The sequence below is a fragment of the Sander lucioperca genome, chromosome 16, assembly GCF_008315115.2.
Source record: "Sander lucioperca isolate FBNREF2018 chromosome 16, SLUC_FBN_1.2, whole genome shotgun sequence".
NCBI lineage: Eukaryota > Metazoa > Chordata > Actinopteri > Perciformes > Percidae > Sander > Sander lucioperca.
In genome coordinates, this window is record NC_050188.1 from 529,274 (window position 1) to 552,271 (window position 22,998).

Below are 22,998 nucleotides of genomic sequence, written 5' to 3' on the forward strand. Positions count from 1 at the left end.
TTTTTTTAAATTGGTAGATGATGTGAAACCTAAACTTGAAAATGAAACTGTAAACTGGACTTTTCAATTTTATTTCAGTCATTATTTGAGTTCAGTTTTAATAAAAAATCAAGTGGAAATGTCCTTTTTTCCCCAAACAGGACGTTATGCCCATGGCTGGATCACACCAATCAGAGTTTGTTATGGAAAATGATGTGAAAATAAAGTGTATTCTTTAAGAAAATTACACAAACATTAAATCAAAAATTGGATTAAAAAAATTTAATTTTGTCATACATTACGTGCACACAAATGGACAATAAAATTGTAATTTGATTGAATGATTTCATGATGATATTGACAGCCTGGGACTTCCATAAAAACAGAAAAAAAAATACCAGCTGTAACAGAGACTGAACCGTCAGTTATAAACACCAACAAATGAGGGAATGGACTGGTTCAAACCGGCTGGGTAATGTCAGCTTTACCAGTAGATTCTTATGTTAGCTCAGACCTGTCTGAGCAACTGTGATGACACCATGAGCTGTAATCATCAGTGTGCAGCCTGCAGCCTACCTGTGTGATGCAGGCGCCGGTGAACGCCACGATTACGGCCACCACATTGACGGTCAGCTGGAACTGCAGGAACTTGGAGATGCTGTCGTAGACGTTCCTTCCCCACATGACGGCCTTGACGATGCTGGTGAAGTTGTCGTCAGTCAGGATGATGTCAGACGCTTCCTTTGCCACGTCTGTGCCAGCAATTCCCTGATAAGAAGCAGCAGAGGGGCACGATCAGATCCTGGTTCATGATTTTAGATTGAATGACCATATAGCAGCTTCTTCCTCTGTGCCATAGTACTCCATTGTTGTCCAAAAACTATTGAAAACCCATCAGTGTTCCACACTGTTACACTGGGTGACATGTTCCTTCATTACCATGAACACACATTGTAGTTTATTTATTTATTATTTATTCATACACTGTCCTGCTGCCACAACTACTCGCTAGAGCGCCAAATGTGGATTAATCCACCGCTGAAAAGAGTCCCCAATAAATGCACAATTTCTTCCTGTTTAAGTGACGTTTGTTAAAAATTACAGTGACCTATGAAAAAGAGCTTTGAATGCAAAAATGTAATGTATGTGAAATATAATTGCTCAATAAAAAGATGTTTGAGGGGAAAAAAATACAGTGACCAGCTGTTTAAGGAAATTACTGAGCCTTTAAAAAAAAAAAAAAAAAGGATCCCACAGAGGTGGATCGCTCTCTGTTTTCCAGCTGAACAGGTGATAATTAAACTGGGACAATTGGGTGTAAACTGAAAATATTCCAAATGGGACACATTAGGACTGAAAGGTGACTGGTTTCAATCCCCAGACTGCCTCTGTAGTGTGTTTAGGAACCGTTAGTGTTTGACAGCACAGCAGCTGCTCAGCAGCCTGCAGGAGACGCTTTCCTCAGTAAACAAAGGTCACAACAAGAACACACAGCTGATGTTCAATTTAGCAGTATGGGCTATAACATCAGCTGATCATTTGTGCATTTGTGTGACTCTTTGTGCTCCGATGTCAGCTGGGCGAAACGACACTGTGAGTATTTTCTGATCAGCTGAAACATTCATTGATGATAAACACTGTGGCAGTGAGCAGAACTGCTTCAGGTTTCAATCAGTGTCTGCTCTCTCAATTGTCTCTATTTCAGCAGTATTTCTCAGGGCTGCTGCTAGTTCATGACTGCATTTAAGCCTTTGAACCAGCAGAGCTCTCACACCCTTTATTTACAGGGTTAATTGCAGTCACTACATGTCTTAGAGAGACATGTCATATTATTATTTTCAACACTACTGTATGTTGGGCATAATTTGGCAGGTGAGTGCTGCTTATGAACAACACAGCAATGAATGGAAAACCAACAGATTTCTGAAATACATCCAAAAGTCTAAAACACAGCAGCATGGCTTGTAAAATTGTTAGTATTGATATATTAAAGTATATGCATATTTCACTAAATAGGATAAAACTCACTGATATTTAAAGGACTGAGATCAGGGACCAGGGTTTGTTAGCTTTATGTATGTATATATAATTTATAACATGTAACATATCATGTGACCAGAATGTAAGACTGATATTATTGTCTGTATATTAGACATATATAAATCAGAAGTATAAAAGACACAATTAGTCCCTGTGTTGTCCCTCTGTGTGTGAGTGTTGGTCTTTGGAGAATAAGCGCAGTAATGTGACAGTAGAGTGGCACCCCACCCCAGTGGCAGCTCAATATTTATTGATATATTTTTCCATTTCACAGCCGAATCCATGACATTAAACTTAAGAGTTATTGTGGATGACGTTTAGAGAGAATTGCCTTTATATATATATATATATATATATATATATATATATATATATATATATAGCTACATTAAACATGTAATTAACTCAAAGGTTTTTTTCTTTCTTTTTTGGTAATGATGCAGAGCAAACTGGAGCAGCAGATAAGTAAAGCAGTGAAGAGCTGTGGGAAAAAAGATGAAAATATAAGGAAGAGGTTACCATGGCAAAGCCAACATCAGCTTTCTTGAGGGCGGGGCCGTCGTTGGTACCGTCTCCTGTCACCGCCACCACCTGTCGGGTTTCGCCCACCGTGCTGTCGATGATCCCTGATCAACAAAAAAAAACAATACTCCATGTCAGTGTAGTGCAGGGTTGCCAGGTTCGTGGTTTTCACGCCGAATTAGGCTACTTTTAAAGTGTTGCAGCGGGTTGAATGTTTTGTCCGCTGATTGGGTAGACCAGACCCACACACACACACACGACGTGCCCCCAGCCCATTACCTGCCCCTCTAACAAAAGCAGCAAACGGACTAGTACACAGTTTACAACAAAACAGGTTAGTTTGTGCATCAGTGAATTGGTCTACATGTGCAGAGTGATTTATTTATTTATGATAATATACTGTATCTAATTACACAAGGAAAATGTAGGACCAATGTGGATTAACTTTAAGGGCAAACTGCTAATGCTGGTACACTATTTACACTACACATCCAGGGTGTTACTTTGCAGATATTACAATACATTTGGCAATTATAGTAATGCTGTTGAACTTTAAGAGCAGAATAAGGTTTAGTGTAATATGTTTTGGGAGGGGAATATTTTGAGTTCTGGTCTGGGTTTGGTTTTATTGGCCATTGGGCTGGTTTTGATTGGCAATTGGGCTGGTTTTGTCATACAGACCTGGCAACCCTGAGTGACTGAATGAACATTACAGAAAGAAGAACAAATGTATTTAAAAACACAAACATGTCACGATTACTTCAATTAGAGTTCAACCATTAATAGACTTGGCTTAGAACTACACCTATCTCACCTGGTACACAAAGACAAATAAACATGTAAGCAGCAGTAAAACATCCTAAACAATATACATGGTCAAATACTGAACCCACCTTTGACCAGAGTGTGTTTGTCTGTTGGCGAGGAACGAGCCAGAACGCGCAGTTTGGGCCAAACTTTGTCCAGACGCTCTTGTTCCACCTAGGAATTTTGAGAAAGAAAAATAGTTTCACCAAATCCTTTTTTACACAACAACACTATGTACCAAATACTGTGAAATTACAATCCCTGCCAGAGTAATGAAAGCATAAAACCTTCATCAATGTAAAGATAGTCTTGCTTTGCCAGACCTTCCTCCACAGCGCTGCGAAGGAGGGTCTGGCTAGTCCACACAGCATTCTGTGCCTCTGGTAGGAACTTGTTTTGGTGGAACATGTGTACGTTCAAAAGTTGTTTTAGTCGTGCAACAGAAAACTCAGATTGGACAGATAGTCTAGCTAGCTGTCTGGATTTACCCTGCAGAGATCTGAGGAGCAGTTAACCATAGTCCTCAGAAATCCACCAGAGATTCCAACAACACAAAGAAAGCGGAAGGAAACGGACATCGGAGAAACGACATGCATCCGGCGGAATTTCCTACGTCACCGGAGCAATCCCGGAAGTGGAACGTCGTGGATATAGACCAATTTAAAGATAACCCTCGACTTTAATTATATTATGGAGAAACTTTTTACTTTTGGACACAAAACAATAATTCATTAATAGTAGAGGAAAGGTAGTCTGGGCTTCATTTAAAGACTCAGCAACCAGCTACCATAGGGCTGGACTACATGACCGATATGTTTTTGTGTTTTTGCCCTGATAGTTCACTGACAAGGTTTGTAATGTAAGTATGCTCTACAATTGAAGTAGGGCAGGATTAAAAAAAATAATTAACTGACATGGGAAACTTACGTCAGTTAGAGGTTCTGAATTTCAAGTTTTGATTACTTGATTAATGGTCCAGCCCTGAGCTACCAATCAAACCAGGATTAAAACACCAGAGAATACTGGCACTGGACCAAGAGTGAGAAACAGAAATCTTCTGCAGTGGCTAAACGAAAGCTAGACCAATGCATCAGTCGATATTAGATTATTGCAGATATATCGTATTGTGTATACATTGACTGATAAGTAACAAGAAATTCAAGGCTTAGTTGCTGTGAAATCTGTGGAGTCATCTTGTGGACAAAAATGTAAACACATCCTCGTTGGCTGCGGTAAACTTCCGTAAAACATTTCTGCACTGGTCTAACCTCTCCTTGGTCGTTTCTGATCTGCTGGTTGAACTCTTTGCCCTCCATACACAGGAAGTCCTCGCCGGGCAGCAGGATGCCACACTTGGTTGCGATGGCGCGGGCGGTGTTGATGTTGTCTCCGGTAACCATACGTACAGTGATGCCTGCACGCTGGCACTTGGTAATAGCCTCAGGTACCTGGAAGACAAAGAAACGTCATGAAGCCTGAAAGATGAACACAGGTCAGAGAAACCCGCCAGCTTCTCTTGCTGATCTGTACATCGCTTTAAAAGGCAATTTAAAGGAAAGCTCACTCATCTTTAAACCAAGTGAGACTGTCTGATGGCGAGTCTTTTAGTTGGGTTTATTTTTCTAAGTATGGTGTGATAAAAAGGATCCAGAATCACATCTTCAGATGCCAACATGTGGGACCAGACTCATCCTGCAACAGCAGCAGGTTCTACACTGTACAGTTGCTGTTCTTCATCACATCCTAACTGAGACCTCATTCCTCTCAGATAATACAGTGAATAAAAAGAGACACAGACAGGCATCTGTGAGGAGTCCATGGTGACATAATGGTCAGAGGACAATCAGAAAGCTGTTGGCTACTTACTTTGCTCAATGGGTGGCTCAACCGGCATTTGACGGAGACCAACAGGAGTTCTGTGTTCGCTTACAAACACAAACACATGTCATATCTTTGATTCACGCGCAGGGAGCCTTGACCTGAGTGAAGGAGTGGAGGGGTTGGGCTGTTATTATGATCAACATTTTCCAGAAAGTGATAAGGTTAAAGAATATGGAAACTAGGGCTGGTACTATCGTTCAAAATGTTATGATACCGGTACCGATACCACTACCACCACTTCGATACTGGTTCCTAAACTATACGTTTTATTTATAAATTACACATTACGACACAAATCTTTTAATGTATTTTTCAGCTCCTACTATGTGAGCTATGTCTCTATGACTAATGTAGAGTTTTTCCTGCCTGCCTCTGGGATGTGTAACGTTAGACAACCAAACACCAGCATTATTAGATGTTGGTAGAAGCATGCTGCATGCTGATTGGCTCACTGACGCTGATGAGAATTACTCCTTAGGTATTGAAATTAGGTAAAAATGACGAGACATTTTTCGATACTCGATACTTTAGAGGCATTTCGGTCGGTGCCTAAAAAGTATTGAATTCGCTACCCAGCCGAGAGAAGAGTTTGGAGGGTGTTTTTTTTTTTTTTTATCACATTACCAAAAGCAAAAAAACAAGAGCAAAAGTGTTGGATGAAACGGTGTGTTCCACAGCCAAAAGGTATTACAGTATATCATTAGGAAACTACATTGCATATTGAAGACCCCACAAGGTTCTTGTTTTAAAACAAGTCAGCTGGAGACTCAGAAACTCACAGAGCAAAAATGAATTAGACGACCACTGGCTAAAAAGGAGAAACTGCTTTCGTTAACTTCTGTCTCAAATCGAGGACCGACTGTTTTATAAACAGTTGGTGACTATGGCTTTTTTTGGTAAATCTGCAACTGATATTGTAAACTGATAATAAATGTTTCTTAGAAACATGTATGTAGCTGTGACAATAATTATTTTCTTCTTAGAATGTGAATATGAATTTTATGCCTTAAAGTGGAAAAATTGAATGAGTTTTGTGTCCATCAGATCACATGTTGTGCAGAGATAAACGCTGAGCTGTAGACTGACTCCGACTGCTCTCCACTTATTTCCATTCCGTCTGGGATCTTTGTGCTTTGACATTAAAGCAGCAGGCAACTGATGCTTTCTTTTTTTTTGTGATCAACTTTTTTATTGGCACCTTTAGACATACAAAACAAATTCCACACCGTGTTACAGGTAAAAGCAGATGGTGCACGACACTGATGCTTTCTGAGCTTCATTACAGGCGTCATTTAACACATCAGAGCATCTGCACACCTGACCACGACTCACCTTAGTGGTTCTGTTTGTCTGTTTATCTCAACTCTGTCATGGACTATTGAATGTTTACACCCTCACTTTTTTTTTTTTTTTTTAATACACTAGATTTATGAGCAGCCTGTCGGATCAGTTCAGTTACACTCTTGAGCTCCATGTTCTCTCTGTTCTTTCAGGAACAAACTGAACTTCAGTGTCCCTGCTTCATGCCCACAAAGAATGAAGGACATTTCAAACTAAGCCAAACTCATTTTGTATCAGTGAAAACAGCTGTAGACTACAAACACTGATTATTAGTACCAACCTTAAAAATCCTTTGAATTACATTGTGGCTTTTGGGAGAGCCCTATTTTTCAGGGGTGGGAGAGTACTGTACACATGCACGCACAAACATGAATGTGTGTAGAATTATGCAACAAAGACAACAAAGAAACAGAAAAATGATTCACCGTTGTAACAGGTTTTTTTCTTTTTAAACGCTCTCCATCGAGAAACAATAAAAATGCCAACGCACAGTGGACAGGCGATGTTTTGCATTACTTTGTTTAACAGACAAGACCAAGCCTGTATCCCATGGCATCCCATGATGAACATGCCCACAGCCTCAAATGTTTGTCCTACTGAAAACATAGCAAGATAACTTTTCCAACTCAAACTTTCAAGCTTCTCTAAACACAACACCCAACGCTCGCTGCACAGTAAAACATTCCGGAGGGAACGTCGCAATGCAAATACACCATCATACGGTGTTTATAAGACACAAGTTATCAGAAATTGTTATGCCAGATAAACACACACGTTGACAAGTCCTTTACTATCAGTCTACTATTTATTTAAGGAACCTAAATATTCAGGAAACTATAAATGTATACAGAAAGGAACCAGCGGCACCAAAATTTATATTTTAAAGGTCTCCCTAAATTTCTCTCTAAAGAAGCCGAGCTCCACGAAGCTTCCTTGTATTTCGAACCATGTTTTTTACTGACCGTATTGGTCTGAATATAAGACGACCCTGATTATAAGACGACCCCCCCTTTTTCAAGACCCATAGCCAAATATTGTTTTGTTAAAACAACAGCCTACCTTGTTTTCATTTAATTTGAAATACCGGTAATTCTAATAAAAACACGTTGAATAAAACAAGGTAGGCTGTTGTTTTTAAATTTTTTTAAATAAAACAATATTTTCAATATATTTTTAGATGAAAGTGTCACATTTAAATTAACGGTAAATATTTCTAAGGCCTTCAGCTGAATGACTGCTCTGGTAATGGGCATCCCATCATTACGTTTTTCTGTCACGTAACCACACACTCTCCCGTTTGCATTTTTAGACGGTGTATCATCTCCATGACAACACCTCGTTGTACTTCCATTCAACTTCCAGACTTCCAGGCTTTTTGCAGCTGGATATATTATTTGTTTCGTCTATGTATGAATGTGGATAACGTTAGTGATATTGAGATGCTCGCTAGTTACATTTCTAGTGAGGAATCGGCGATTTTATTTCTCTGAGTCACGGCATTGTTCTAACGCCGCTGGGCGCTCCTTCTCTTCAGTCACTCTCTATCTCTCTCCACCATATAACATTACCGTGCTTTCGGGCGCTCGTTAAGGCTCCGTCAAAAACTCTGCTTTTTCGACCAGCTGTTTGTAACATTAAAATAAAATGGATTATGGATCATTTTATTTCTGTAGTTTATAGCTGACTTCTCTATTGGCTGTTGAAACAGACAGACGAATGACAGATCAGTTTTGATTATCAGTTGTACCAATAAAAGTATCCTATTTGGACATCCAGTTTTTCTTAAATCTGGCATCTAGCTGCTCGACACTCTTGTAAGTTTAAACCAAGCGGCAGCCTACGGTGCTAAAAATGAAAAAAATAAATTTCATATAATTTTTTTTTATAACTCTAAAAATATATACTATCACTTTGAGTGACAGGTGGGCTGCCGCCACAGGAGGCGAGCATAGACTGTAGGCTTCATTGAGCCATACTTTGCTCCATCCACGTTTCCCCTCTTTGCCCATTTTTGGATTTGGCGACGGTAGGTACTGCCAAGATGGTGGACGGAGCCACCGGGATCCGCCCACTTTGAGCTTTAACTTGGCTCTTGAATCAGTGACGATCCATATCTTATACAGTCTAGGGTTTGAAGTTTGAACCATATATAATGAATCATGACATTCCAAGAATAAACATTGCACATTGCACAGAACCTAGCATCAGGTTTTAATTACAGAAAGTGTTATCAGGTAGATATCTGTGTGGGCGGAGTTTAATTTGTACAGTACCTCAGGTCTGACAGGGTCCTCGATGCCGACCACCACGATGCAGGTGAGGTCATTCAAGATGTCGTTCTCGTTGTCCCAGTTTGGCTCTCCGGCATCAGCGGGAAAGTCCCTGTAAGCCACGCAGATGGTCCTCAGCCCGTCGCACGCCATCGGCTCAATCACCTTACGCACCATCTCGTCACGGTCCTTCGGCTTGAAGATGCGAGGCTGACCCTGGGCGTCCAAGATATAGGAGCATCTAGGAGGAGGGGGGGAGATCATTAGGTAGGGTAAGAAATGCCATCCTTTCATTCATCCACCCACCCACCCAACCACCCACCCGCCCTTCCATCCATCCATCCACTGAACCATCCATTCATCAGTCTAACCATCCATCCATCCGTCCGTCCAACCAATCTATCCATCCATCCGTCTAAACATACTATCCATCCATCCATCCATCCACCCACCCACCCATCCATCCATCCGACCGTCCAACCAATCTATCCGTCCATCCGTCTAAACATACTATCCATCCATCCATCCATCCATCCATCCATCCATCCACCCACCCACCCATCCATCCATTCTCAGGTTATTTGATTTCTTTTCTTACTTTCTCAGGACTATCTCTGACGCTCCTTTGCTGTACATGCGGAAACCTCCATCAGCGTTCTTCAGCACCGTGCTCATGGACTTGCGGGAGGAGTTAAAGGTGTAAACCTTGTAGAGTTTCTCTTCGGGGACCTCATCTCTGATTGGCTGGTAGTCCCTCTTCAGCTCCAGCACCAGGCCCAGCAGAGCACACTCGGTTTTGTTGCCCACGTGGCGGGGAAGGCCACCTTCTTTTTCCGGAGACTGAGGAGGGACAAAAGGTTTGGATGTGATATGATATTAAGAGTTTAAAATTGGTTTTGTGTCATCACGGGCAACAAGGAGCACCAAGACTACTTCTGCATGTAGAGTTGTTGTTTGATTTTAATGAATGTTAGTTCACTTGCACAAGCACACGTATTAAGTCAAAAGAGAACAGAAGCTAACCCAAAGTTCTGACAGCTGGTTTGATTTTTAGATCCTGTTTTAATCAACTAAAATAACCAAATGTGCCGAGCTTTGTGGCTCTTTGGGTTACTTTTCATGCTGTTGCTCTTCCTGATGAAGAACTGTTGCAGGCAGCAGATTATATCAGCTACAGCTATTTTAAATATTTTGACTGTTTACTAAACCTGTAACATAGCAACAAGTCAAGCTCTCTTAAAATTGTCTATGCTTCAAGGCAACAGCTTCTGTTTTCTTTAGAAAAAAGAACATTTTGATGTCAGGTGCGCTGCAGCAAATCACAGCTCTGTTGATTGTAGCTAACGTGTTTATGTTGACAAGTTGCAAAGTTAAGTGCAGCTTAAGTACAAAATAAATGGTAAAATTAAAGACTAAAAAATCTTAAAGCGTTCAAAATAAAAAGTGTATTTACAAGCCGAATTTAACAAAAAAATCCAAAGCCTTATGTAATAGTCTTGTGGGCTGGATCTGGCCTAAGCATTAGAATAAATTAATCCTCCAGGGAAATAACAGTGTCCTGTGAGTAAGGACCGGTTTTTATACTAGTAGACATTTTTGGAAAAACGTCTGACCAGTCCTTCCTCCTGTTTAAGGGCGTATTTAGACTGGGTTTAAAGATAAGGTTTAGATCAGGTCTAGGGTCGTCTAGGTTTGTCCTAGTGTTGTGGTTGGATACAGCTGTGACGGTGAAGCTCTCACCAGGATCTTGGTGGTGTACGCCGAGTTGATAGAAATGCTGTTGACCATAACTTCCAGAGTCTCTGGTTTGATGGCGTCGGGTTCGGGGACCGTTCTGTAGTGCGTGTCGCCTACGTACGCCTGCACCACCGTCATGCGGTTCATGGTCAGCGTGCCTGTCTTGTCCGAGCAGATGGCCGTGGCGTTGCCCATGGTCTCACAGGCGTCCAGGTGACGCACCAGGTTGTTGTCCTTCATCATTTTCTAAAAAATAGAGAACGAGGTTAGAGCCTGAGGTCTGCGTTTAAACACAGTTTTGAAAACGACATGACTTGGCTTTAAAGTGAATTAAATAAGTGTTGTTATGAAATCCTAGAGTTCAAAATGCAATCATCTTACATTTTCCATAATCCTGCTTACCTTGACGGAGTAGGCTAGAGAGATGGTGACGGCGAGCGGCAGCCCCTCAGGAACGGCCACCACCAGCACCGTCACGCCGATGATGAAGAACTTGACAAAGTACTGGATGTAGATGGGGGTGCACTCGGCCAACCAGGTCCGACCCTGGACCGCGAAGGTGTCGATCACAAAGTAGAGGATGAGGATGACGACAGTCAGAGCCGACATGATCAGACCTGGTTAGAACGAGCAGAGTTTAGACACAAGTGCACGTCCTAACCACGACGAGTCAGTTTTATCTGTAGAGGCCATTGGTTTCCACAGTGTGAAATATAAATTATACATCCCAAAAATGGGTTTTAGTCATAGTAGCTTTTGTTGTGGTAACGCTTTCAAAACACCTCATGGTGCATTCAGGGACAATCTGCTGTCCAATAACTCCCAAAACACAAAGCCAGTAAAAATGTGTTTTGGTTGTTTTGGGTATTAAAAAAGTTAGCGGACACATACCATGTAATCACAATTGGTTTGATTTAAACCTTTGCTGTATGTCATCCCCTTTGCTCTCTCTCTCCATGTTCTCTGTCCGTCTCTACTGTCAATTGTCAAATAAAGGCAAAATAAGCAAAAATAAATAAAGTTTGAAAAAAGTTGCAGACTTTCATGTTCGTGAATGCGTTCATTCTTTAATTACTTGATTGTTTGCTGAATGCAACATTTGAACATATCAGGCTTGTAAAATACACTGAAATCACAGGTGGTGATTCTGGTTAAACCATAGCCACAACAAGTATTATTGGTTTATGTTTGAGCAATGCGGTGAGGTTGATTTTTTTGGATGCAAAACAAAGGTATTAAGAGGAAGGGTCAAATAACAATTAGAACAACTAGAAACAGGTGAGACCAGGTGAAACAGAGAAATCCACTGCTCGTGTTCTTCTGCTTCATCTCTCCTGTCAGTCACTTCTTATCAAAGTGTTTTGGTCCAAATTCTATTTCGGTGGTTTATAACTGAAGCCCTCCGGGCCGTCCTAAAAGCCCCGCAGTGTATTAAGGTCAATTGAAATGACACAGAAAATACCTCCAATTCCGGGATGAATCATGTTCCTGATAAAACATCCTTCCAATAAAACTGAGTGCATTCTGACCCTCTCCCTCCCAGTCCCTTCACTGCCTGAACACTTTGTGTGCTATTAAAGGAACAGTCTGACATTTCTGGAAATCCACTTGTTCTTTGTCTTCTCCGGAGTCAGAGAAGAAGATGGGTACCGTACAGAGACAGGCCCAGGTCGTGTTCAAAAGTGTTTAGCAAGTGTGGTAAAAAAACACTACCGCTTTTGTCCAAAGGGGACGCTAGAATCAACACAAAGTGAAAGTTACATATAGCCACTTTAAGCATGCTAAGGCACTTAACAACCTGCTAAACATCAGTGTGTGTGTGTGTGTGTGTGTGTGTGTGTGTGTGTGTGTGTGTGTGTGTGTGTGTGTGTGTTACTCACCAGCCTTCCCGATCTGTACAGCCAGTTTGGTAAGTTTGCCCTGCAGCACCGACTTCTCCTTCTTGGTCACATTAACCTTCTTCACCGGTTTGGCCTCCTCCTTTTCCTCCGACTCGGTGGCCTCATCGCTCTTCAGTGGCTGGATCTCCAGGGCGATGCCGTCCTGCGTTTTGGCTGGGAGGGGGAGGCGGGGTAAAGTGGAGGTTGGGAGATAAAAGGAGTAGGAGGAGAGTGGGACCAGGGTTGCGAGTAAAGGGAGATGAGGAGGAGCAGGTTTAGGAGAGGTCAGGAAAAGGGTTTGTGATGAAGCAGAGGTGAAGATAAAGGAGGATGAGGAGGGAGGATATGGGACAGAGTGATGAAAGATGGATGGTTGTATTTTTAAGAATGGAGATGGAAGAGAGGAGAGTTTTCAACGTGGTCAGGATTGGGAGCAGAGGATGAGGGAGGGAAGGAAGGCAGGACGGGTTAACAAAAGGTGAATGAATTAAATCAATAAATAATAATAAATTGCAAAACAAAAAAGGGAGGAGGGAGCGGGGTTCAGGAGTGGTTTGGGGGATGAAGGGTAGAGAAGCAGAGAAAACGTTACAGATCAGTCGGAAGGGAAAGCTGAAAACGACTGGACGAGTATTTCTCAGAGATCAGAAAAAAAAACCTCTGGCTCTTTTATAAACTTTAACATCTTTATTAACATGGTGACCCTTTTGGCTGAATACTGAGAGTAGCATCTCATCCATGTATGATCACAGAACACTCATGAAAAAGGTCCAGGTAGCTTTCAGAGAGACGAGTTGGGAGCAGCAGATCATAATGAAGAGCAGCAGACAGAACAGAGAACAGCAGATACAACAGAGGATTTAACCAGGGGCTGTCAATCACTCACACACACACACACACACACACACACACACACGCACACACGCACACACGCACACACACACACGCACGCACGCACGCACGCACGCACGCACGCTGTTTGTTTCACATCAGAGCTCAGAGTTATGAACGAGGCTGAGTTATAAAGTCTGGTATGGTGTCTGGTTTCCCGTCTTGCTCGGCGGCTTTGCTCCTCATTTGCATAAACAAACGGTGTATTTGCAATTCACTTTATCAGCTGGGATGCTGTTTGGACTGTAGTACTGTAACGCGGAGCTCTTTCATGTGTTTGATCTCTGCTGCAGAGCTTACACTGAATTGGGCTGCACTCCCTCCATCCACTGCTGTTTGTCATATTTCCATAGCAAAGAAATGTGAGCTGGTGATGTATGTAAACTGAACAGATCTACTCTGATCTGACACGCTGAGTTGTGATGTGCTGTTTGTCCTCACGAACAACTGAGCTGACAACACTGACTGAAACTGAGATGGTTTATTAACATCCAATCCTGGAAATGTTCTGATCCATCAGCTACCTGTACTGTGCAATATTAAACCCTGGTGGAGGATCACTGCTGGTAACAATGTCAACATCACTTCTGGAACTAACAATACCAACAGATCATGGACATAAAGCAGCTTTAGATTCCTGGATAACCGCTAAGAAGTTTCTAAATGACGAGAAGACACTCTGCCCAGGTTAGCTGGAGGATGGAGATTCTCTTCCTATTGTCTTGTTTTTATTGACGAAGCATGTTGGGTCATTGACTGTTAAGATCAGATATATCTAACATTTCTTCTTTTTTTTTTTTCTTTTTTTACAGTTGTCTGCCGGAGAAACTGTCACTGGAAGCAGCCAAAAGCAAATAATTGGAATCTGGACTGTTTGGGAAACCAATACAGTCCTCTTTTGTGCCCTTTCTTTTGTGAGTTTCCAGCAGTAAAAACAAATTGAAATATATTAAAACTAACTGATTGATTGGACCTCATGCAAGAACGACTCGTACAAACAGAAACAGACAAGAGAACTTGTTGCATTAAAGGAGTTATCCTGTCATGTGATTCACGTGTCCACAAATCGACAGATCGATAGATAGAAACAGGTTGTTCTAAAGTGATTAAAGAGAACTTGTTGCATCGAATGATTCAAGCCTGTTGTATGATGCATGTACAGACAGACAGACAGACAGACAGATAGATAGATGTGGAAGAAGCTAATTGTGTTGTATTGTGAGTGTGAAGGCAGGAACGCTGTGAGGCTTACTGGGGGAAAGCTCTGAGGCTGATGTTTTATGGTATTAGCATGATATATTTTATGAGTAGATGTGTTTTCCGGGTAAGTGAATATGCTTTTATTCTTCTATCAATGTGGTAAAGCGTTGTGGCCAATGTACTCTGATTTTGTAATTTTGAATTTTGTTGTGCTCATTTACGTATATTAGGTTAGCAAAATATAAGAAAACTCCTTATATATTGCAATCCATTACAACACCACCACTAACTATGACCTCAATGCTAAAACATATAATTTAATTAACACCTTTATGACAGGGCAGATTATATAGGTACCGTAAGAGTAGACTTTATTGCAGAGCAGTTGTATTAGATTGGATTAGAGCTAATTAGGTGGCCACTGAGCGTATACCATTGTTGGTAATGAGACTGATGTAAAAAAGCTAATGCGTTGTGAACTGACTCGACATTTACAGTAAGCCGTATGTCCCAGTTGTGAGGTGACAATCACTCTAGTGACTCTTGATTTTCAATAGATTGCGTAACAAGTTGTGAAGTAATGTGGTCTGCTGTTTTCTGACAGGAGGCCTTATAGCTCAGCAGTGTAAAGTTCCTTTTACTCTTGGCGGACATTTTGGTAAAGGAAACTTGCAGCAGAGCAGGTCGCCTTATAAAGCAATTTGGGGGCAGCGATGACCAAATGTCACAAACGCACACCTCCTCAAGAACAGGTGGTATCCACCAAGAATGCCCGGTCTCACAGCAGTTCGTGTAAATGTGACGTTATTTTAATCTATTGATACGTGTTCACGGAGACGTTTTTGTCGGTTTTTACGTGGTGGCCAGCACGAAAATGTGAAGTAATGTATTTCAATGGGAAGCATATTTCGTGGCCACAGCACGAAAATGGTAGGGAGTAGGCTAATATAAAAAGCCGAAAATCCGCGTAGGGAGTTTGGTCGGGGTGGTAGACGGGTCAAACAACACAGGACTTTCACCCGGGCGATCGCGTCCCGGGTGTGGCGCTTTGTTTCCTGGGGATAGTGGCGGTTTGTTTCCTGGGGAAACTTACTTGTGACGCGTCCCCCGTGGCCGTCTTCCGGCATGTAAGGCGCCCTTTCCCCGTAAGGTTTTTCCTAAACCCAACCTCCGCCACCCCGTTATTGTCGCGCGTCCCCAGCGGCCGTCTCCCGGCGTTTAAGGCGCCCTTTCCCCGTAAGGTTTTTCCTAAACCCAACCTCCGCCATTCCGTTATTGTGGCGCGTCCCCAGCGGGCCGCCTCGCAGGCGATTCCCGGCTTATGGAGCGTCCTTTTCTGCCGCCTCGTCCGGCGCGTCCCCAGCGGGCCGCCTCGCGGGCGCCTCCCGGCTTATGGAGCGTCCTTTTCGGCCGCCTCCCGGCGTCCTTTCCCCGAGAAAATAACGTGACATTTACACGTAAAAAAACGAGAAAAACGTCTCCGTGAACACGTATCAATAGATTAAGAATAACGTGACATTTACACAAACTGCTGTGAGACTGTGTTGGAATGTATGTACAATCGTTTGAACACGTACAAGAACACCTGAGGGCAAGAGAGAGACTAAACATAAGAAGACGAAAATGTTTTTGCATGGGGCTCAATGTCTCTAAAAAGGAAATCTGCTAAGATGACCAACATTTCCTCCCAGCTCACTGTTCATGTTTTGTAGGTTTTGCACAAACAGTGAGGTTGGGGGACTTTAAAGAGTTGGGGATGCTAAAGCAGAAGCAGGGATTATATTTTTAATGTGTATTATTACGTTTTTGAGTTTGACACTTTTATCCCCCAAAACTCCTTCACTGTCATCGTCACTGCCTCATTCTGAGGTTCACATTTAGACACTGAATGCTGCGATGAGTCGGTGTCAAACCAGGAAGCTGTGGAGCTTTATGCACATGGTCCACTCTGAAGACAAGCCACAACATAGAACTAACTGACACAGCTTCACATGAACAGGACTGAGACCCACTGACCAACCACAGAACTGTAAACAGGCGCAGCACTGAACCATGGGAGAGCGCACGGCGGGCAGAGGGGAGGGGTTGTCTGACAATCAAAGAAAGAAAGCAAGTCAACAAACAGAAGACAAACTCAAAGGATCACCCCAGAAAAAAACGAAAAAAATACGACAGCGATGCAGAACCACGACAGAGATAGACAAGGAGGAGGTAGAGGAGGCTGCAGAGCTGTGGAGGCTGCAGGAGACTTCAGCAAGACAGAAAAAAATAACAGAGAAGAGGGAGAGAGTCAAACAGTGATTACAAGACAACATGGAGTCCTGAGCAACACCCTGCAAGGAGGCAACAGTGAGAGAAATGGGAGGAATCAAAAAGGCGAAAAGAAACTGAGGATACACAAACAGAACAGACGACAGCCCACAGCCCACTAATACTGCAAGGGTGCAACTCCCACACACACTGACAGCCTCGCTTCAGCCAAAAAAACAGCATGGCACTTCATTGATGCTAATTTAACAGTAGTCGAAGAAAAGAAAGGGGAAAGAAGAGGTGACTGAGTGGATGAAAACAGCGTTGGTGTTAAAAAGAGAAAGTGAGAGCAGCAGTGGTGAAATGACACGACTCTGTTGTACTGATGGAATTCATTTTAAGAAGCTTCCCCGTTTGCTGATCTGCGCTACATTCATTTGTTGTTGATACAAACACTTCAGTACAACAAGTCATTTCACCACTCTCCTGCTCTTTTTAAACACTAATACTGTTTTTTATTCACTCTATTTTCCAGTTGTTTTTTTCCTATCGCTGTTGAGTTACTTCCTAAAGAGATGTTTCCCTTCAAAAGCTTTTCAGCAGCTCAAAAGGCATGATTTCCCCTAGATCTTAAACAACGTCAATTAATCAATTAATAAAAAATGAACTGGCAACTATTTTGATGACTGATTAAGTGTTTAAGTCATATTTTAGGCAAGCATTGCCTGGTTCCGGCTTCTCCTTTGCAAAGAGTTGTTGCTTTTGTCGTATGTGAGATTAAACAGAATATCTTTGGGTTTTAAGTTGTTGAACAAACAAGCAATTCTGAGCTGTCAAATTGGACTTTCGAAAAGTGTGATGGGCAGATTAATCGTCAATGAAAATAATTCATAGTTGCAGCCCTAATACTCCCTTTTTCCTAGTAGGCTTTTATAGTGAAAGACCTGCAGGAAGTGACAGTAGCTTTACAGTGATCCAAGGAAACCGAAAAGTAGAAGCGTTTAATAGGAATTAGAACCATCTGTGAGAGTCTAATTTAACGCTGCATTCATTGTTTTTTTGGCCACTAGGGTGCAGAAGAACTCCACCATAAGATGATCTATACACAATCCTGACACATTATACAGTATATATAAAGTACAAACAGCTGCCTACTTCTCCATCCAGCAGACACAAAGAAGCATCATCATCCCATTGGTGTCATGTGATAAACAGCTGCTGGTGAAAACGTGGTTGATGAGAGTGTTGAAACTAAAAGCATACAGTATATGTGCTGTGAAACCAAAACTAGGAGCAAAAAGAGGCTAATGAGCTCAAAAGAGAACTCTAAAGCTACCAGTGGTGGAATGTTACTAAGTGCTTTTACTCAAGTACTGTACTTAAGTTAATATTTGAGGTACTTTTACTTTACTTGAGTATTTCACTTTTTTATGCAACTTTATATTTTTACTCCACTACATTTCAGAGGCAAATATTGTACTATTTATCTAAAAAAATATATAGTTACTTTTCAGATGACAGTTTTTCATCCCCTTCCTGTCCAGTGAAAACCATGTATCTCCAGATGTGTTGATGTTGAATGGTCGGTGATAAACTGAAGGATGAAGTGTTCCTTTATGTGTGTGAAAATGATCCTACTTCTACTTCTTGCATCATCACAAAGCTGAAAACAGGGCTGTTTTTCTGACACCATGAAAAGGAATAGGAGAATACGTGGTTCTCACAGGACAGCGACGCTACAAACGTGAAGAACGAGAATATGATGCATTGCTGTAGATTAGACTACCCAACAGTATATACAGGAGTTAAAATGAGCACAACCTTAAACATCCACAGCAGTAAAATGCAACATACACATTAATAATATTAATGCAGAAGCATCATTTATATTAGTAAAACACTGCCAGGGAACATTTTACTGCACAATGAGTACTTTTACTTAAGAAAAGTTAGACTTTTACTTGTAGTGGAGTATTTTTACAGTGTGGTATTTTACTTAAGGAAAGGATATGAACACCTCTTCTACTACTGAAAGCTAGAAAGTCATCCATCTGACTGAAGGTGTTTCTGCGGATTTTGTTTTTGATGCGTTTTTTAGTGGAGGTCATCCATGACCTTAGCTCTGCAAATTATTTCTGTGTGCAAAAGTGTGATGAGTGTCCAAGAGCAAGGAGTGTGTGTATGCGCGTGTGTGCATGTGTGTGCGTGTGTGCACATCAAGAAGCATTCTGTCCACAGCAGATGCTCAAACCATGGGAGGTCGGGAGGAGGGGAGCTGTGTGTGTGTGTGTGTGTGTGTGTGTGTGTGTGTGTGTGTGTGTGTGTGTGTGTGTGTGTGTTGAAACAGCTTGCAGAGGAAGTTGGACATGTGTTGGATCACACGGGACATTGAGGACGTTTGGCTGGTCGAGTTTGGAGGTTGAAGCGATGACGTCATCAACACAAACACACAGCCATCAAATCCCTTAAATATTAAATATTGAGGGAATCACCGAGGGAGCGCTTGATTTAACACAGTGTCACCCATTAAGCACCCCTTAGAGGTAAGACTAGCATGTGAAAGTGACCCTCAATTTATATTTATTTATTTATATTTGTGGCTCAATTCTCAGAGCGCGAGGGAACATTTGAGATTTTGCAAGCACATCATTTATATTTTGGAGAGAAATGATTATAACAACACAACATTTTAGCAACTGTGGACGCTGTGATTGGCTATCAAAGACTTAAGAGGTTGAGAGTTGCACCCTTTTACAGGTAAAGCAAGGCGAAAGAGCATCCCCCTTTATACAGCAGAGAGAGAGAGAGAGAGAGAGAGAGAGAGAGAGAGATGGACTGGACACTACCCTCCTGCTGCTGGGTGGAGGGTGAGGAGGGGGTGAGTAACAGGGATGATGGAGGGACAGAGAGGGACAGATGGATGAATGGAGGGGTTACCTTTGTTGCGATTTTCGGGGGGTCCTTGTTTTTTACCTGTTCGGACAGAGAGAGAGGGCGGAATGCTGATAAGATGGCTCAAAAGAAAAATAAGATCAAATCAAACCAAACTGAGGGAGAACACAAAGTTCAAACTGATAGAAACCCACAGGTGTGTGTGTGTGTTGTGTGTGTGTTTTGGGCAGGAATGGACCAATCAGAGGAGAGAGACATGCCACTTCCTGCTGCGGAGAACCAACAGTGTTTGACAGCAGAGCTAATTAATTTATCCATATCTCAGTAATCAAGATAAATAAAAATGTATCGTTCGAAGAGAATTCTGAAATTCAATTCAATGTTAAACAACCAAATGTATAAACAAAATATACATTATTGTTTGATTTACCACAATGCTCTTTGTACAAGTATATCAGTTGTATACATGCTAGCCTGTTTTTTATGTGGTAAATTGGTTCTGTTCATGTTGTACATATAGCTACATTCATCATTATTGTCTATCATTCATCTTCATTGCTCTTTTATATGCACTTACTACTGTTTACTACCTTATGGTCAGATGCTAAATTGCATTTCCTTGTACTGGTGCTGAATCTGTGAAATGACAACTAAATTTAATCTAACATTATCTTGAATTTAATGAATAAATCAAACCATTTCGGCATACTTACATATTTCTAAATCAAGTTTGTTGTGATTGAACAAGTTTTCTGAAAAACCTGTATCTTGCCCCACTATTGCTGTGGCTCTAGGGATGGAAATGTTTGTCCACTACTTTGGTTTAGACTGATATATCTCAACAACTATCGGATGGATTGCCATGAAATTTTGAACAGACATGCATAGTGCCCAGAGGATGACTTGGACAATTTTAATTTGTCCAATACTTTGGTCTATAACCTAAAACCTGCAACGATAATGACGTTCCCAACAGACACTGGTTGGACGGTGGAGCAGCCAATCAGTCTGAAGGGTTAACATTCTTCTGAGTTACCCTGGTGGCACAAAGCTTAAAGGAATAGTTCACCCCAAAAACTATAGAAGTTAAAATAAAAAAAACGTTCTGTAAAGAACCTGTGCGGAATTATTAAAATGTTTTGTGGGCTCATGTAAATCCATACACAACTATGTTTGCCTATTACTAAACAATTTGTCTGTTGGCCTCCGTTGAAGACTGCTTGCAGTGATATGCTTTCATTTTTTGGGTGCTCGGCTCTCCTTAATGCCATTCCATAGAAAACCTTTTCTGAGACCACAGAGAGCATAGGGAAGTGAGTACTATATACAGTATAATTTATATTGTTTTTGGGTGAACTATTCCTTTAAGGTGCTGACCATAAATCACAACTTCCCTGGTTCCGTTCTGGCAGAGGCAGCAATGGCTGCATGTCGTTCCCCATCTCTCTCTCATTTAATTAGTTTACATAATACATGTGGATCCTAACATCTGTTATTGATCCTTGTCAGCTGGCATGTATTGATCAGATATGTGACAGGTCAGGTGTCATCTTCAGGGACATGAACTTCCTGTTGCCCTAATATGGAGCTCTCTATTTTTATATTGTGAAAGGACGTTTGGCAAGGTCAAAGTCAACACACACACACACACACACACACACACACACACACACACACACACACACACACACACACACACACACACACCTCTTTGTTATTCAGCTTGTGGTTCGTGATTGATGACAAAGACTAAACTGCTGCAAAGTGTGTTTTTAGAGTGTGTGTGTACGTGTGTGTGTGTGTGTATCTCGGTGTTTGCACATACTTGAGACTCTTACGCTGTAAGATAACCGATAGGTGTGACTTTTACATGAATGCATGAATGTGTTTGTGTGTGTTGTAATGTGTATTTGTGTGTGTTCGGTTGATTGATCATGCAGCTATGTGTGACAGTGAAGTCTGCTGTGTGTCAGCTGTTACCAGAACTCAAGAGACACACAACAGTGCTTTTGTGTGTGTGTGTGTGTGTGTGTGTGTGTGTGTGTGTGTGTGTGTGTGTGTGAATTTGTATACTTCTATCTTTGTGAGCACTGATTTAAGTTTCAGACTTTTCAGACAGGTGTGGACAATGTTAAAAGTGAGAAAAATTTAGGAAAGTGAGAGCATTTGGTTCAGTCCTCACATCTTCAAAGGGCCATTTGAGGGTTTTCAGGTTTGGTTTAAGGGTTATAGTTAGAATCAGATTATAGATTAAGGTTACAGGTAGGGCCATAGCAAATTATTATGTCAATGAGGGCCCTTACAAGCGCAGAAGTACAGATATGTGTGAGATGCTAATACATTGTAAATGCTCTCTGCTTCTGCTCATTTTCAGTTTAATTTTAGTTGAATCTGAAAACTTGTCTTGTGGTTCTCCTCATTAGGAATTCATTACTAATTTTGTTTTTAAAATCAGTGACTGGAGACCGAAATTTAAACCTGAGCATCTCTCTCCGCTGAGCTGGTACATTCAGCCAGTTCACAATGAATGCCTGACAAACTCAAACTTTAGCCAATAAAACAAATGATCAGACAAAAAAAAAGAAAAGACATGAGTAAAAGGGGGTTAGCATGATCACAAGCAAATCAAAAGCAATAGAGACCGACTGCAGAAGCCTGTTGGTTTACATCAAACTGCTCTGTGATAGTACGAAGACCATCTGGACTTTTTGAAGGGTTCCTCTTCAAAAAGCACTGTATGTAAACAAAGAAAGGTACGTTTCGCATTTTTAACCAACTTACATCACTGTCAAATCAATAACTCAGTATAGTGGCCATAAACTACCATGAATAAATGAGACCACGATGCAGTGTTTATTCAGGTGACCAACCAAACAGAGTTTTTGTATTTTGGTGGATTATTTTGTCCTTTTAAAGGTCTGTGTGGAAACACATTTCAAAGTGTCCACTGACTAAAATGTTTACAATGATGCATTCATTTGAAGTGTGCAACGCAAAGTATTACTTTTGTTATGCCTGTCAAGCTTCCCATCTAGCAGTTTTTCAGTTTACAATGACAACAATGGCAGAGTAACTATTGGAATTATTAGTCATTTTTTAAACAACGTCCATGATTTCAGACAGAATTAACAAAACCAGCCAAAAAAAAATCACTGGCAGATTTAACCAGCTACCAAGCTACCAAGCTAACTAACGTTAACTCTCCTGAGTTACTTGAATACTCTTATTTCACTCAGTCTCCAGTTGACTTTTTAATGTTTCCAACTGATTCCTTAAAAATAAGAACCCTGTAAAAGACTCCTAGATTA

The 22,998-nt window shown here is 41.4% G+C and overlaps 1 protein-coding gene across 7 annotated transcripts in view; it reads right to left on the reverse strand.

Annotated features, from left to right (window-relative positions):
* Positions 1-22,998, reverse strand: part of LOC116047816 (plasma membrane calcium-transporting ATPase 1-like) — a 102,150-nt gene that overhangs the window by 17,963 nt on the left and 61,189 nt on the right. For 5 of the 7 annotated variants that reach the window (XM_035992803.1, XM_035992799.1, XM_031296814.2 and 2 more), the window contains 10 exons: positions 19,736-19,771; positions 12,458-12,631; positions 10,980-11,194; positions 10,581-10,823; positions 9,439-9,680; positions 8,844-9,081; positions 4,617-4,796; positions 3,435-3,522; positions 2,539-2,645; positions 556-747 (listed from right to left, as the gene is read on the reverse strand). In XM_035992803.1, coding sequence (XP_035848696.1) covers positions 556-747; positions 2,539-2,645; positions 3,435-3,522; positions 4,617-4,796; positions 8,844-9,081; positions 9,439-9,680; positions 10,581-10,823; positions 10,980-11,194; positions 12,458-12,631; positions 19,736-19,771 — 1,715 coding nt within the window. The remainder of the gene's footprint in view (positions 1-555; positions 748-2,538; positions 2,646-3,434; positions 3,523-4,616; positions 4,797-8,843; positions 9,082-9,438; positions 9,681-10,580; positions 10,824-10,979; positions 11,195-12,457; positions 12,632-19,735; positions 19,772-22,998) is intronic. The other 2 variants (XM_035992801.1, XM_035992802.1) reach the window with 1 other exon arrangement.